General features: G+C 38.9%; 1 protein-coding gene across 1 annotated transcript in view; it reads left to right on the top strand.

Annotated features, from left to right (window-relative positions):
- The window catches only part of LOC145665247 (venom protease-like), a 111,564-nt gene that overhangs the window by 9,914 nt on the left and 86,931 nt on the right, over window positions 1-14,719 (top strand). Inside the window, exon 3 of the mRNA XM_081732539.1 lies at window positions 2,069-2,138. Within this exon, the coding sequence (XP_081588665.1) occupies window positions 2,069-2,138 (70 nt within the window). The remainder of the gene's footprint in view (window positions 1-2,068; window positions 2,139-14,719) is intronic.

Raw genomic sequence — 14,719 nt, 5'->3', positions numbered from 1 at the left:
TATGCCACGCTTAGTTGCATGCATGGAGAGCATACCCGCGACCGTCCGGTGTATTTAATGGACGGTTCCGCAATAATGTAATGCACCCCGCCTGTAGTTCCTCAATATACGCTATTGAATTCTGGTGCATGGAGTGCACCGTCAGAATTTGTCCCCTAATTCTGATTCGCCGAAGCGATGTAACCCCCATTCTCTGAGGGAGTGGGGTACGCCCACTGCGCGGCCAGACTGAAGTCCTGAGTGCCTACCAGTTAACCTACTGGTTGAGGCAGACTGCTAGCGAGTCAGTCCTATCATGCTCTGCAGACATGGCGCCCGAGTGTTTCAAGGCAAGCTCATCTCCCCCATACGCTCACCGTTACCCAGATTCCTGGGATTAGCTCCCGCATGGTACCGAATTCCACGGGATGACCACAGCCCGGCAGGGTCCAACCCAAATCCGGGGCCCCAGGCAATGCCCGAGGGGGTTTGTTCAATCCCGGCCCTGCCTACCTCTATCGTTCAACTGGCAACCGCCTTGTCGTGTAGAGGTACCACGCACACGTCGAGATACTCCCGTATCTCATCCCGGACAGAGTTGCTTCCCTTTAGCAGGATCAGAACCGTTACCCAGATTCCTGGGATTGGCCCCTCCCCCACCTCCAATTGGTCCCCCCACAGGCTGGAATCCGACACTCCCATCCCCGATAGGGTCGTCGAAGCAATACGGGACTTCCTCTAGTTATGGTAGAGGTACACCGTACATTACCAGAGCCAATGACTGATGTAGACCGTTTGCTCAAGGCAAACATTGTCATTTGGGAGCCGTGTCTCCCCTGGTAGGCCCGCCCAAACAATACGGGGCTACCTATCTTTTACGTGTTTAGGTACCACGTACACGTTGTAATAAAGCTACTTGTCCGAAACCCAATGGCACGTGTAGGCCACCGTTAGAAGGGACATCCACACCCTTCCTCGGTAGGGCCGTTCAAACAATACGGAACTACCTCTTATTACGGTAGAGGTACACCGTACATTACCAGACCCAATGGCTGATGTAGACTGTCTACCTTTAAAGACAATGGCCATTTAGGAGCGGCGGCTCCCCTGGTAGAGTCGTGTGCCCCTGCACCCAGTGAATGTGTAAGCCTGGGACGAAGGAGCGACCCACTTCCTCAGCACTCCTGAGATACGAGTATGCCTTAGGATACTGAGTATCCCATCCCGGACCCAAGAGAATGCATAGCACTCTCTTTGAGGACAACCTAGATCATCCTCCCGGTAGGGCACTGGATCCGCCCACACCCTTGGGCACACCAGCTACCCACTCTTTCATACGTGTTGGGGCACCACGTAGCCTTATCACCCGGACCCAAGGGCACGGCTTAGTTGCCCATTTCGGGCGATACCCGGAGGCTCACCCCCGCCGGTAGGTACGGCAACCTAAGCTACCTACCCCACTGAGGACGTGATGGAGTTACACGTACTATCCCAGATCCAATGGCACGAGCCAATCGCCCATTTCGGAGGATGGCAAGCCTCACCTCCGCCGGTAGGTTGTTATCCTGATTTGCACCGACAACTAAATAATCGTTGCCAGCTTTTAGCACAGGATAGACAAGAGTGAAGCGTGTCTCCACGCTGTTCCCGAATCCCTATCTTCCCCTGAGGGTTACCGACCCACCACAAGACATATGACCCGGCCATACACATGGGGTCATTAAAGAGAACAGTATGAGGGATCAAAAATACAAAAGATTAAGAAAAAACAAAAAGTATTTTTTTTTTTTTTAAAAAAAAAAAAAACATAATTCTGACAGATGATGTTTACGCCAAACGTGCAAAAGCACTTCTAGGCGCGTCGAATTGTCGGTATAAAGGTGTGTGTGCGTTCGTATCTGAAAATAATGTTCGTAAACCGAGGGAAAAATTGTTCACAAAACTTGTTTGTGAACTGAATTATTCGCAAGACAACGGGTTTGTAACTTAATGATCCAATGTGTATTCAACATTTTTAGTTTAGTAAGAGATGAGTGTATTCTACCTTATTTTGAGAATTGGATTAACAATTAACTTTTATTTGTTTCAGAAAGATTTTCTCCTCGTCACTATTTTTTTCCTTTACGCCAGTTTAGTTTTGACAGAAACTATATGTGAAGGTAAGTTGTATTTGCACGTAGAAGACATCTATTTCTTTCACAAAACTGATGTTAATATATATTGATATGTAGGATATGTTTCATAGGACTGTTAAACTCAATGTAGGCTATACATAAATTGAAAATGAAATCTTTGTTTTACGTCCCATGGTTATTCCTGCTAGTCTAAAGGAAACGGTAATGATAAGAAATGAATGAAGTGGTGGAATGAAGAAAGTTCGAGGAATAGAACCCCGAGAAAGCTCACGAACACAGTGTTTGTCCACTACATGCAGGGCCGGATTTCCCAATAGGCCCGGTAGGCCCGGGCCTATGGGCGCAAGCTCCTAGGGGGCGCATGACGCAGAGAAAAAAATAAAAAATATCTAGAAATAAAAATAAATAGCCATAACTTAACATATTTTTTGAATTGATTTTAAAATATCAGGCTAATAAAGCATTCTGATTTTGAAGTTCATTGGAACAAATAATTGTTGGTAAAGTTGTTAATACATTAACGATATTTTGTTAAGCCCAGAACCAAGTAAATTCCTCAAAAAACTTGCAATGATAAAATTGCATCGTGGAGTGGTGTTTAAGCAATTAACATATAGGCCTGATATAATTTTTTAATAAAGGTTTTTAGGAAAGTAACTTTAACCAGACTAGGGGGCGGAAAAAAATATTGGGCCTAGGGGCGGCAAAATGCTAAATCCGGCCCTGACTACATGTTAACTTTTAATGAGCTGGGATCGAACTAACTACTCATTCACCAGAGATGAACGCTCTACCATTGAGCCATAACGGCCTATTATATATAAATTGTTATCAATAGAAATACATACAAAAATTACAACTTGCTAGGTAATATTGTCTTGGTTTACCTTTCGCATCCAGAACATATCTGATGTGACGTGGAATGGAAAAAAATGAAATGAAAATGAAATCTTTGAGTTTTACGTCCCACGCTTAGGCTAAAGGAGACGGTGATGATGAGTAATGAATGGAATGGTGGAATGAAGAAAATGGGAGGAAACGATAGAACCTCGAGAAAACCCACGCTCACGGTGTTTGCCCACCACAAAGTTCACTTGGCGGGGGCTGGGATCGAACCCGGGATCTCAAGCACCAGAGGTAAGCGCTCTATCACTGAGCCACCGCGGCCCCTGACATGGAATGGAGCCAGAGAGGTTGTGAATGGTAGCAAGAGAAATAATACACCATTTTGCGTGCAGTACAGCACACAGATCCGTGGTAGAGGCGGAAATCTGTGTCTTCAAAATGGATCACACATGTTGAATTATGTCCAGGTCCGGAGAATGGGCTGGCCAAGGGAGATGTTTATTTCATTGCGATGTTCCTTAAACAACTCCACACTAGCTAAAATTGTTTGAATGGGAGTGGAGTATTAACATTCTGGAATATAGCATCACTGCTCAGAAACAATTTTTGCATGATGATGCACGTGATACCCTAAACTGGCAACATAATCATTTGACAGTGGCGATAGTGAAGCAACCGGTAAACGTAAGCAACGGATCCACTGAAAATCAGGATGTTGCTGCCACATCATCACAGACTCGCCGTCATGTGTCACGGTTGAGCGGAAACAGCGAATCATACACTTCTTCGGGTGTCCGCTACACATAAATACGAAACATGGTTTAAAATAAGGCGAACAATGACTTATCCTACCATTCACGCATTTCCAGTCATCACTGGCCTATGCTCCATGTTTACCTGAGGATTTGCATCGTCATAAAACATTTTGGTTCTTTATTAGTGGTTTCACCTGTGTAGCACGATCTCATATATAACTATGTTGTGAAACACGGGTCAGACTGTGATTGTCGATACAGGCTGTGGGGAGTGCTGCTCGAGTTTCTTATTCACTTCCACTGCAGTTGCACAAAGGTGATAACCCATTTAAATACTCGACAGTATTTGTCATACAGTTTTCTTCCGGGCGCGGAAGTCCCGGGCTCGATTCCCAGTGGGAGATCATGTGGTTCGGATTCCATGTTAATCAGTAGGTCCACGTCTCATATAGCCTCGCTGCTGAAAGGTACGTTAAACTCAAAATCAACTGAACTAAACAGTTTTCTTCCGACCACTGTTACTCTTCGTCTATGTGGTCTTGCCGTGTGGCCGTCATCATTTTAGACACTACCCGTCGCGTCACATTTAGCAAACTTGCCTGTCACTTTCATCACGCTTGCTCCATCTGACCGACTATTCACAATTTATCCTTTGCGGAAATCAGGGAGTTTAACAATTTTATATTATCTCCGTATCCTGATTCACTACATACTGCCGTTTGCTGGTCTTGAGGTAGTACGGAGTTAGTCCTATCAGAACATCACTATAACAACACGGCACTGAAGTCGCTGCTTAACTATTGTTAACCCAAACCTCTCACATGTTTCCCACTACAAGTGCATATGTTACTCTGGTAACAGTATATATGCTAGTATTTATATTTGATTTGATTTTCAGTTTAACATCCCTTTCAGCAGCGAGGCTATATAAAACATCGAGCTATAGCTTAACGTGCAATCTGAACCACATGAGCTCCCGCCGGGAATCAAACCCCATATTTATTTAGGAAGGAGATCATAAATGAAGTCACATCTTCTAAGAACACCATTATTTTTCGTAATTTCTAGTTAATTAGTTGCAAAAGATCACGTGATAATAAATTTGCCTACCAATGTCTGATGTAGAGTTATTTAGAAAGCAATCTGTGTACTTTGTATTCAAAATTAACTTGTTTGTTTCGTAAATAGGGAACTTGTAAGCGAAAGCATGGTAAATGGTATTGACTGCAATTCATTTTCTTTGGATCAAGTTGAAAAACAGGGAGAAGAACATAATGATTCGCGTCTTTTAATTTGTCAGCGCTCTGACTGCTGCTGGCAATCCTCATAAATTTACACCAGAAGTTGAATCTAGTGTCTAACATTGTAAATAACTTACACGGGAAGGTCCCACAAGTTGTCGCTAAAATCTGATTGCCATATAGCATATCTGATAGAGCATCGTGAGAAATGAAAATGAGCAAAATTTAAGGTGCTATGGACCAGAAGGATAGGAGCTACGGCGCTTCAAAATTTCAATATCCAAAAGCTATATCATGGAATTATGTATGTCTAAAGTAAATATCTTGTAAACCGTTAAAGCAATCAAAACAAAAGTTGCACAATATAATGAGAACAAAATACCCTATCAAAAATCACGAACAGTGGTGTCGTAGATGAAGCAGTGTTTCCAACTCAGTATCAAAATACTTTGTTTCAAATAGCATCATATACAAATGTGCACAGATTTAAAATGCACTATTATCACTAAACATAATAGTGAAGTGTAGTAGTACATTGTTGCACAATGTTGGACATACGCGTGCTGAAAATATACAATGGAGAAGCCTGATACGTAGCAACAGATGGTAATAAAGGAATCTGGGTCTCATACTATGAATTTAAATGCATAAAACCGATAGTATAACATAGCAAAATGTCAGCTGCGTCACAAAATATTGATGCATTTGAAAAACGAAATTGCGTGATGTCATTTTAACGTCATGTGTAAGCTCCGAAGCTATAAAGGATGGACCTATAGTCTAAAATGGGATCCGAACCACTGAGAGGGAAAGATAACAACGAAATGTAAAGTGAAAAGCCTTCTAGACCACCCTGCTATCCGAGCCGACTAAAAACGAAATGAGGTAGAAATAAAATAATTATATTTCCAATATGAATATTTTAATATTACAGTGTACAAACATAATCATATGATATGTAGGAGAGAAAGTAAAAGAATATGTCACTTAACACGAAAGTCAAACCGAGAAAGTAATCTTCCAAATATAAGATCATCTGGAGAACCAGTTTACAGAATTAGAAAGCACGTGTTTCTTTCCTCGTGTATATCATTTTGTTTTAGCGAGTTATTCACCGGGGTCACAGAATTATAATACAAAACAATCATTTTCTTCTAATGAATTCCTTTATTACCTCTGTTGCCACATAGCAGACTTCTCCATTGTATATTTTCAGAACACATATCTTCAACAGTGTCCAACACTGTACCACTACACTTCACTGTTATGTTTAGTGATAACAGTGCATTTTAAATCTCTGCACATTTGTATATGGGCTACTTCAAACAAAATATTTTATGCTGAGTTGACAACACTGCTTCATCTACGACACCACTGTTTGTCGTTTTCGATAGGGTATTTTCTTCTCATTATGTTGTTAAGCTTTTGTTTTGATTGCTTTAATGCTTTTCAAGATATTTACTTTAAATATACATAATTCCATGATATAACTTTTGGATATTCAAATTTTGAAGTCTTCTAGCTCCTATTCTTCTGGTCCATAGCACCTTAAATTTTGCTCATTTTCATTTCACATGATGCTCTATCAGATGTGCTATGTGGCAATCAGATTTTAGCGACAACTTGTGGGACCTTCCCGTGTTAGTAAGATTTGGAAGTGAATTACGACAAAATTAGAATACTTAACTTAATAACAAGGCTGAGTACCCTAAACTCTTTTGCTCATAGTGGCAGGGGAAAAGGTGGTAGTATGGGACGGGGTTGAAAAATGGGACACGTGCGTATGTCTAGAAATACTACCGCATTCTGTTGGTGGCACTGTTATTCTATTTAGAAGGCTATCGGAAGGTCCTAAAATGCATCGCCCGCCACCTATTGACAAATGTTGTTCTGGCAAGTCACCAGTAATTTGTGCACGAGTAAAAACTTTTCTAGAGGAGGATTGCAACACAAATATCCTTATTAGTATTAATAGCACTTATTGCAACACAAATAGATAAGTTGCAATAAATACACTGAGAAAAATTTTCATAGAAAATTTAACAGTAAAGACATGTAAAGTTGAATTTTTCGTGATTCTGTACTTAAGTTATGTAAATTTGGACTTGAAACTATTATAATGTTAATTTATGATGTGGCGAAGTGGAAATACAACATGCTGCATTATGTCTTCTCTGAAAAATCTGTAGTACGCAATAAATGTACATATAGCCCAGTCAATGAAGGTAAAAATAAGCTAGATGTCGGAAGTAATTCCCGGAGAGCTGAATTTCTTCCTGTTAATAGACTATGATGAGACATGTAATTTCCCAAAAATCCCTGGTTCTCCCTCTTGTGCTTTGCCCCCAGCCCCCCTTAAAGGTGAATTTGCCGTCTCTCAGAAAATTATCCATAACTCCGAAACCAGTGGAGCAAATGCTTCGCAATTTTTTTTTTATTTTCTTTGTCTAATGTTAAACTACAAAAAAAGGTGTCTTTCATTTTTCTCGAAAAATGTATAGTTTCGTGGCAATTGTGTCTTAAAGAGAAAACAACAGTTCTTAGGCGGAAAAAATTCTCTTTTATTTTTTTCTACGAGGTAAAGTAAAAGAATGTTTCAAATGAAAGTTTTAGATCGAAGTCTAAGGCTTAAAACGAGATATATTATGATAGTATTTATTTGACACATAACGAAAAAAAATAACAAAAATGTGCTCCACCGGTCAGCAAGCCTCAGTGCTGGTGTAATCTGACGAAATAGTACAGTGAGCTCAGAAATCTTAGTAAGAGCATAGAAGAGTTATGTACAATTTTTTACCCGATAAACTTAATTTGGATGGGAGGTATAAAGAAGCAACCTGGCTGGAATGGGCTTATGAACATTATTTGCAGCACCAAGCATTCTTCTGAATCTACATGTGTTATGGCAGTACCATTTATAAACCAAATAATATGTCTACCATCTATTCTGCTTTATCTTTTGCTGCAGATGAATGTAGAAAAAGAAATCAATCTTACATCGCTACTTTTGACCAACCATTGTATCTGAAAGCAACAGAAATCGTAGAATGGTCAGATCCTAATAGTGACTTATCAAAGGTTATTCTTAGGTTAGGTGGATTTCATCTTTTAATGTCTTATATGGGATCAGTGGGCCGCATAATGGAAGGAAGTGCTTACAAAATCTATGGGAAACTGTTTATGGTTTGGCAACTGTTAATCACATGTTAAGTGGGCATGCATATTCTAGAGGAATAAGAGCTTATTGTTTAACTGCAGCTCTCTCATTACGGTAATAAGAGAAGAATATCCAAAGATTGAAGAGGACTGCAAGAAATTAGAATACATATGTCAGCAGCTTATTGACAAGGAACTGGATTTCGAGCAAATTAACCTGGATGATGAAGTTACAGAAACTGTTTTAAATATTGAAACAAATTTTGAAGAGATAAAAAAATCTAGCAGAACAGCAAAGCTTTGGTTAAATCTAATTAAGTACATAGATCTTATGTTGAAATTTATATTTGCAGAAAGAACTGGCAACTGGAACATGCACTTGAGTACAGTAATAGACATGCTTCCATACTTCCATGTTGCAGGCCACTTGCCCTATGCTAAATCCGTGCATTTATATGCTCAGCATATGTTGAAACTCGAATCTAAACTATCAAAAGAAGAATACGAATTATTTACTAAACAAGGTTATTTTACCGTTCGCAGGAATCGGAAATATTGGTCAGGAACTTGGACAGACATGATAACAGAACAATGCCTAATGCGTCCAATGAAAGCGGTGGGAGGTCTGACGCATGGAAGAGGAATAACAGATAGTACTTTATCAAAATGGATTCATGGAACACCCTACTGTTTAAAGATACAAGAAGCCTTAGATAAACTTGCAGGAACAGCCTTAAAGTTTAATGAACAGCGTGTTGAACTGCGGTAATCAAGGAAAGAAGGAGATAACAAGGATATTGAGAAATTTACATTTTGGCTGAGTCAGCACAACTCTTTTACCAAGCTTTCAGGGGACCTCGTGTTTTTACATTCCGGCTTTGTGTCAAATGATAGTGTTAACAGTGATAAAGCTTATGAAGTGGATTTGGCAGCTATGGAATAAATGAAAGATAAGAGTTTTGGAAAGCTAAAATTGAAAAGAAAAGACATGGTAATTACTCAAGCCAGTCATAAGTCTGTATCGGTTCGATCATTAAAAGTGAACATAAACCCACAACAGCTTTTTAATAGAATTTTATGTGTATGTGACAGCCCCAATAAACTGAAAACGTATTTGGAATATGAATTATCTTCTGTACTCCATCGATTTTTGATGATACTTATTTTCAGAATGGAAGTAAATCGTCTATAGTTAAAGCATTTTCAGAAGGAATCGTTGAGCAACCATGCTTAGAAGATGCTGGGATAGTTATCGATGGAGGTTTCCTTCTTCATTATGTTTCATGGCCTAAGGATGCTACATATGAAGATACTGTTAGGAGCTATTGCTCATTTGTACTGTGCAAGTATGGAAATAATTGTACGGTGGTGTTCGATGGTTATCCAGAAGAGGCGACTACGAAAGGCGAGGAACACCAAAGGAGGACACTGAAATATTCCTCAAGCGAAATACAGTTCGACGAAAATACTAAATGTGTCGTATAAAAAGAACCTTTTCTTTCTAACAGAAAGAACAAAAAGAAATTGATTGAATGCACATGTAAAGAGTTGAAAAAGGTTGGATTAGTAGCAGTTATAGCTGAAGAAGATGCTGATACTGAAATTGTAAGAACTGGAATTGACAAACTTGATACCTTTTCCAGAGTGATTGTTGTTGGAAATGATACGGACATTTTAATATTGCTAGTTGCATTAGCACCAGAGAAGAGACCCATTTTCTTTCGAAAAGATGTTGGAGGAAAGAACCCGTCAAGCACTTGTTTTGATATCGATGTCGAGAATGGAGAAAATTTTGTTCTTTCAATGTACGGGCTGAGTAAATATTCAACTTTAAACGAAGCTCGTTATTTCAGATTTACAAGACTAACTGCAAAGGCTTCTTTGAAGTCAAAATTTGATTTAGCTGAATTACCACCGACCTCAGAAGCGTGTCGTCAGCCTGTTCAGAGTGTACTTACAGGTGCAATTGTGGTTAGGGAACAAACTTAATCCTACTCATTGGGGTCGGAAACATGAATATATCAAAGAAAGTGATGGAAAAAGAAGAGTCTTAAGACCGATACTAAGTATGAAACCTTTTGCTCCTGATGACCTCCTAGCAATAATTTCATGCTTTTGCAAGGCAGCGCGTGGAGATTATTGTCGCTGCTGTAATGGATTATCATGCAACAATGTGCCTCAATACAATGAAGATTTTGAAGATCAATTACACGAATAATCTGGCTTCATTTTAAAATGAATATTAGAAAACATTGCACACAGTATTCTTAGGTTATAGTATTGGGTGGGTGGTCCGTGATGCTGTTCTTGTTATGAATTTATTTAAAAGTATAGAAATTAAAATAAACTCATAATATAAGAAAGCTGCCGGTTGTTGCCAGTTCGGGACACGGCGGGTCCATATGTGGTGAATAATGGTAAGCCCAATATGAGGGTAGGGAATAGTCCCTCCGAACCAAAACTGGCATTTTCTGATCTTATTCCTACGAGGCTTGAAGCATATTCTTATGACGTTCAAAGCTACATTACTCAGCTCTGGATTTACGTACCGTGACAACTTATACCTCGTTTTAAAGCTTAGACTTCAATCTAAAACTTTCATTTGAAACATTTTTTTACTTTACAATAATTCTCACAGCTATTTCTGATATGCTCGGAAGACTGGGCGTTCCGTGCTTGCTTGTAAACGGGTGTCTACAATTTGCATAATCGGAAGAAGTATATTTTGATCCTATCTAGTGGAGTCTACATTCTATTAGTATTTGCGTGCACTATTTACTGCAAGCTTTATTCCGGTGCTAGTGCTTAGAGAAATAATCTGTATGCAGATGAGAAAAAAAACATTGCTCGATTCGATTGGGTCTTTCATTAATTTCGCCCCTGACTGATTACAAGCATTTCATTATACCGTGGTACGAAAGTCTATGCATAAGGAAAACAATGCAGTCAAAGCATGTATTCGTATCCTTTCGCAATGGAATTTTAACAGTAGTGAATGCAGATTTAACTGGAATATGCAGAGGTTAAGACTCCACATACAGGTTTAAATGCAGTCAAAGACGGAGTTTATACCATTCCTTCATGTGATTTTTCTATGTTTGCCTCGGTAAATGTCTAGCAACAGCTGGAAATATAATATTCCTGTTTTGTGATTTTTCCATTCCACTTGAGTTTCAACATGACCGGTAAAGGTGTCGCTGCATTATTACTGTTATTAACTATGACGTCATATCTTTAACAAGTCATGACGTCATCATTTTTATCTGGAAAAGTAAGGAGAAAATATACGTAGAACGGACAAGGACAATTAACATTCTCAATAATGTTGAAAAGTCATTCTTGTGAAAGGCCCTAAAATTCATTTGAATTTACAAACATTTTGCCCGTAAATTTTTCTCAGTGTACGAAGTTCGTTCGGAAAGTAACTTCCGTTCGAGAATAAAAAAGAAATCGAGTACAGATACACAAAACAATGTATTGAACAAAAATCAATAACACTTACACTACTTTTCCACATAGCTCCAGTAATTTTCCAGGCATTTTTCATAGCGAGGTATAAGTTTATTTATTCCTGCGTCATAGAATGTTGCCGCCTGTGTTTTCAACCATGTGGTAACATGTTCTTTTAACTCTTCATCGTTGTTGATTCGTTTACCACCAAGGAAAGAATTCAGATGCTGGAAGAGATGGAAGTCGCTTGGAGCGAGATCGGGTCTGAACGAAGGGTGGCCAATAACGTACCAGCCAAAACTTTCAGGAAGTTGTTTGGTCACATTCCAGTGTGTGGTCGGTCCAGAGGAAGTGTATCTTCAATGAAGTTGGGACGAAAGCCCATACTTCCTCCAGAAGTAGAACAAGAAATGGTGCAACATATTTTACAAATTGATAAGCATTTTATGGTGTGACGGGAAACAATTTGCGAAGAATTGCTTACCAGGATGCAGAGGCAAACAATATTCCAAATCCGTTTTCTAATGAAATGGTTGGAGTGCATGGTTTGATCACTTTATGAATAGTTACCATAATTTGCTTTCCATAACAAAACCTACTGGAATTTCCGATTCTCGAGCAAGTAGCTTCACCAGAGTAAATGTAAACATATTTTTTAACAACCTTTCCATCAGACGAATATTTAACATCGATGAAACCGGATTGTGGCCCAGAGTAAGATTCAAAAAATTGTTGGGCTGAAAGGAAAGCGTCAGATGGGTGCTATCACTGCTGCTGAGAGACGTGTCCTTCTGACAGTCATTGTTAGCATAAGCGCAGAAGGTACTTTTATTCGTCCAATGATGATATTTCCTCAGTTTAATTGGAGTCATTTGTTGCAACTCTTTCTGGTGCTATAGGAGTTCGTCGCCCTTCTGGCTGGGTCCAGTCTGGACTTTTTACAAGATAGTTTCATCATTTCATTGACAAATACAAAAATACTGCTGAATCCCCTGTTCTTTTGATTTGGGACTGTCAGTTCACCCACACGAGAAATCTTGATATAGTAATGATGACTAAGGAAAATCATGTGACAATAATCATGTGAAAATCATGTGAGCCTGCCACCACACTCCAGTCACAAATTACAGCCGCTGGATAAAACTTTTATTGTTCCCCTTAAAAGCTTCTATAGTGAGAAAATTAGAATGAGAAACTCAGCGTCCACTCCCACCCTACGATATTGGAGAGCTATTTAGCAGGGTTTACCTCAAGACATAAACAGGTGAAATAGCAATCAATGGCTTTAGAAGCATAGGGGTCTATCTTCTAAATAGCAATGTATTTTGACAAGCAGATTTCATTGGTGATGTCGATGAAGAAAATTAATCAACAAAACACAATATACAGCCAATGTCCACACCAGCACAAAATAGCAAAGGAAGTTCGGTCCACACATAATTTCAGGGATTTAGGATTTAGGTACCCGAGCACCAGAGCTCAGAAGGTAATAACATAAGCAGTAATAAAAGGTTCATCATACAAGAATTCCCTTCAACTTCCTCGTACACAACGCCAGCACAAAACAACATGACAGAAGATAAGCCAAGACCCTTCCGTTTGTGGACTGTCTAACAAAACACCTTACGACCCTGGTCCCACGCCTCTCTTTGAACGTATAGCTAGAAAAAAGCGAGAAAAAGAAACAAGGACGCAAAAACTGAATATCCGTAGTATATTCATCTAGCCAGAGCAATCATCTGATTCAGACGACTCAGATATGTCAATGTATTGAGACGATACAGTCTATCAATTCCAATTGAAGCTGAAACAGGGATAGGTAATGGGTGATTCTGAAATTAGGGGTAATTTTGGCATTGGGAAAATCTTAAAATTAAAAATCGGAGAAATAATGTATAATTTATTTTTTACACACCTAAGGGCTAAACAAATACAATCATTACAGTGGATGAGGTCAAGAAAATATTTTTTTTAAATGGTAATTTATTATTTTGACAAACACGGTGGTTACATTAATATCCACGGAGGTTACAAAACATACTCAGTGAAGATATATTTAAGTTTTATTCACTAGTAAAATGTAAGGCAATGTAATATTTTGAATTGAATGCTTAATATAGATTTGTGCACACAGCTAAAATTGCAGTAAACGTAAACCGGAATGTTCTATTTTCCAAGAAAAGCTGTTCCAATTCCGCAACAATGTCTTTAGTATCCACAGTGGCTCTGCTTTGAGGGAAACACAATTATGAGTTCTTCCTCTATTCTGTAAAAAAACTCGATTTTTTATTCGGAAATGTTAGTAGACATTTTAAGGTCACGTAATGTTTGATGATGTTTCTCGAGTACATAATTTCAACATAACAAAAAAGTTCGCTGTGTAAGTTCTATCGATATCCCAAGAAAATTAGTATCGTTTTCGTTGTAACTGGCGGATTACACATCTTGATAACCCAACGTTTGTTGAGATTTATTTGATACTGGGCGCAGTAGTTAAGGAAAAATACGGAACGTTTAACATGCAACTATAATGAAACTTCTGAACATCGTTAAGTTAGAGTAAGAATACGGAGATCTGAAAACAAGTTGTAGCAGTTCATAAATGCTGTTACATAAAAGAATACACTTTATGGTTGAAACACACTGAGAAAAAAAATGTAGATGGCGAACTTAAAGATAGGTTACATGCGTAATTCCTGTAGTTTTTAGACTTAACGTACAGCAGACGTATAACTGAAAACACATGTTTTATAATACTTTCTGTATAAGTGTTCCATCTATACGTACTTTCCGTATGAAACAATGTAGGTGGTCAGGATTTCACATACAAATGGACGTATATAACATATAGCTGACGAAGGTAACATAAGTATATGCATGTGATATACGGAAAACTGAAGATGTCAGACATCCTGCAACGGCATGATGTAACATCTAAGGGCAGTGCCTATGTAGCATACGGATAACGTATGCTCCGTACTGATTTCTATAGTAAGCAAGAAGATACCGTATATTTGTACAATATACCGCTGTCCGGAGAACGGATTTTTCTCATATGATATATGCGCCGAGTCGGAAAGTTCAAGACGCTTTTTCTCCGTTATTTTTGGCTGTTGCGCTCTCCAAGTTTGTAATATTAACACTTTTGATATGCACT

The sequence above is a fragment of the Thermobia domestica genome, chromosome 11 (assembly GCF_964235325.1).
Source record: "Thermobia domestica chromosome 11, izTheDome1.hap1.1, whole genome shotgun sequence".
Classification (NCBI taxonomy): Eukaryota; Metazoa; Arthropoda; class Insecta; order Zygentoma; family Lepismatidae; genus Thermobia; species Thermobia domestica.
Note: the sequence above shows the minus strand (reverse complement) of the source record. Positions and strands in the feature narration are given on the sequence as shown.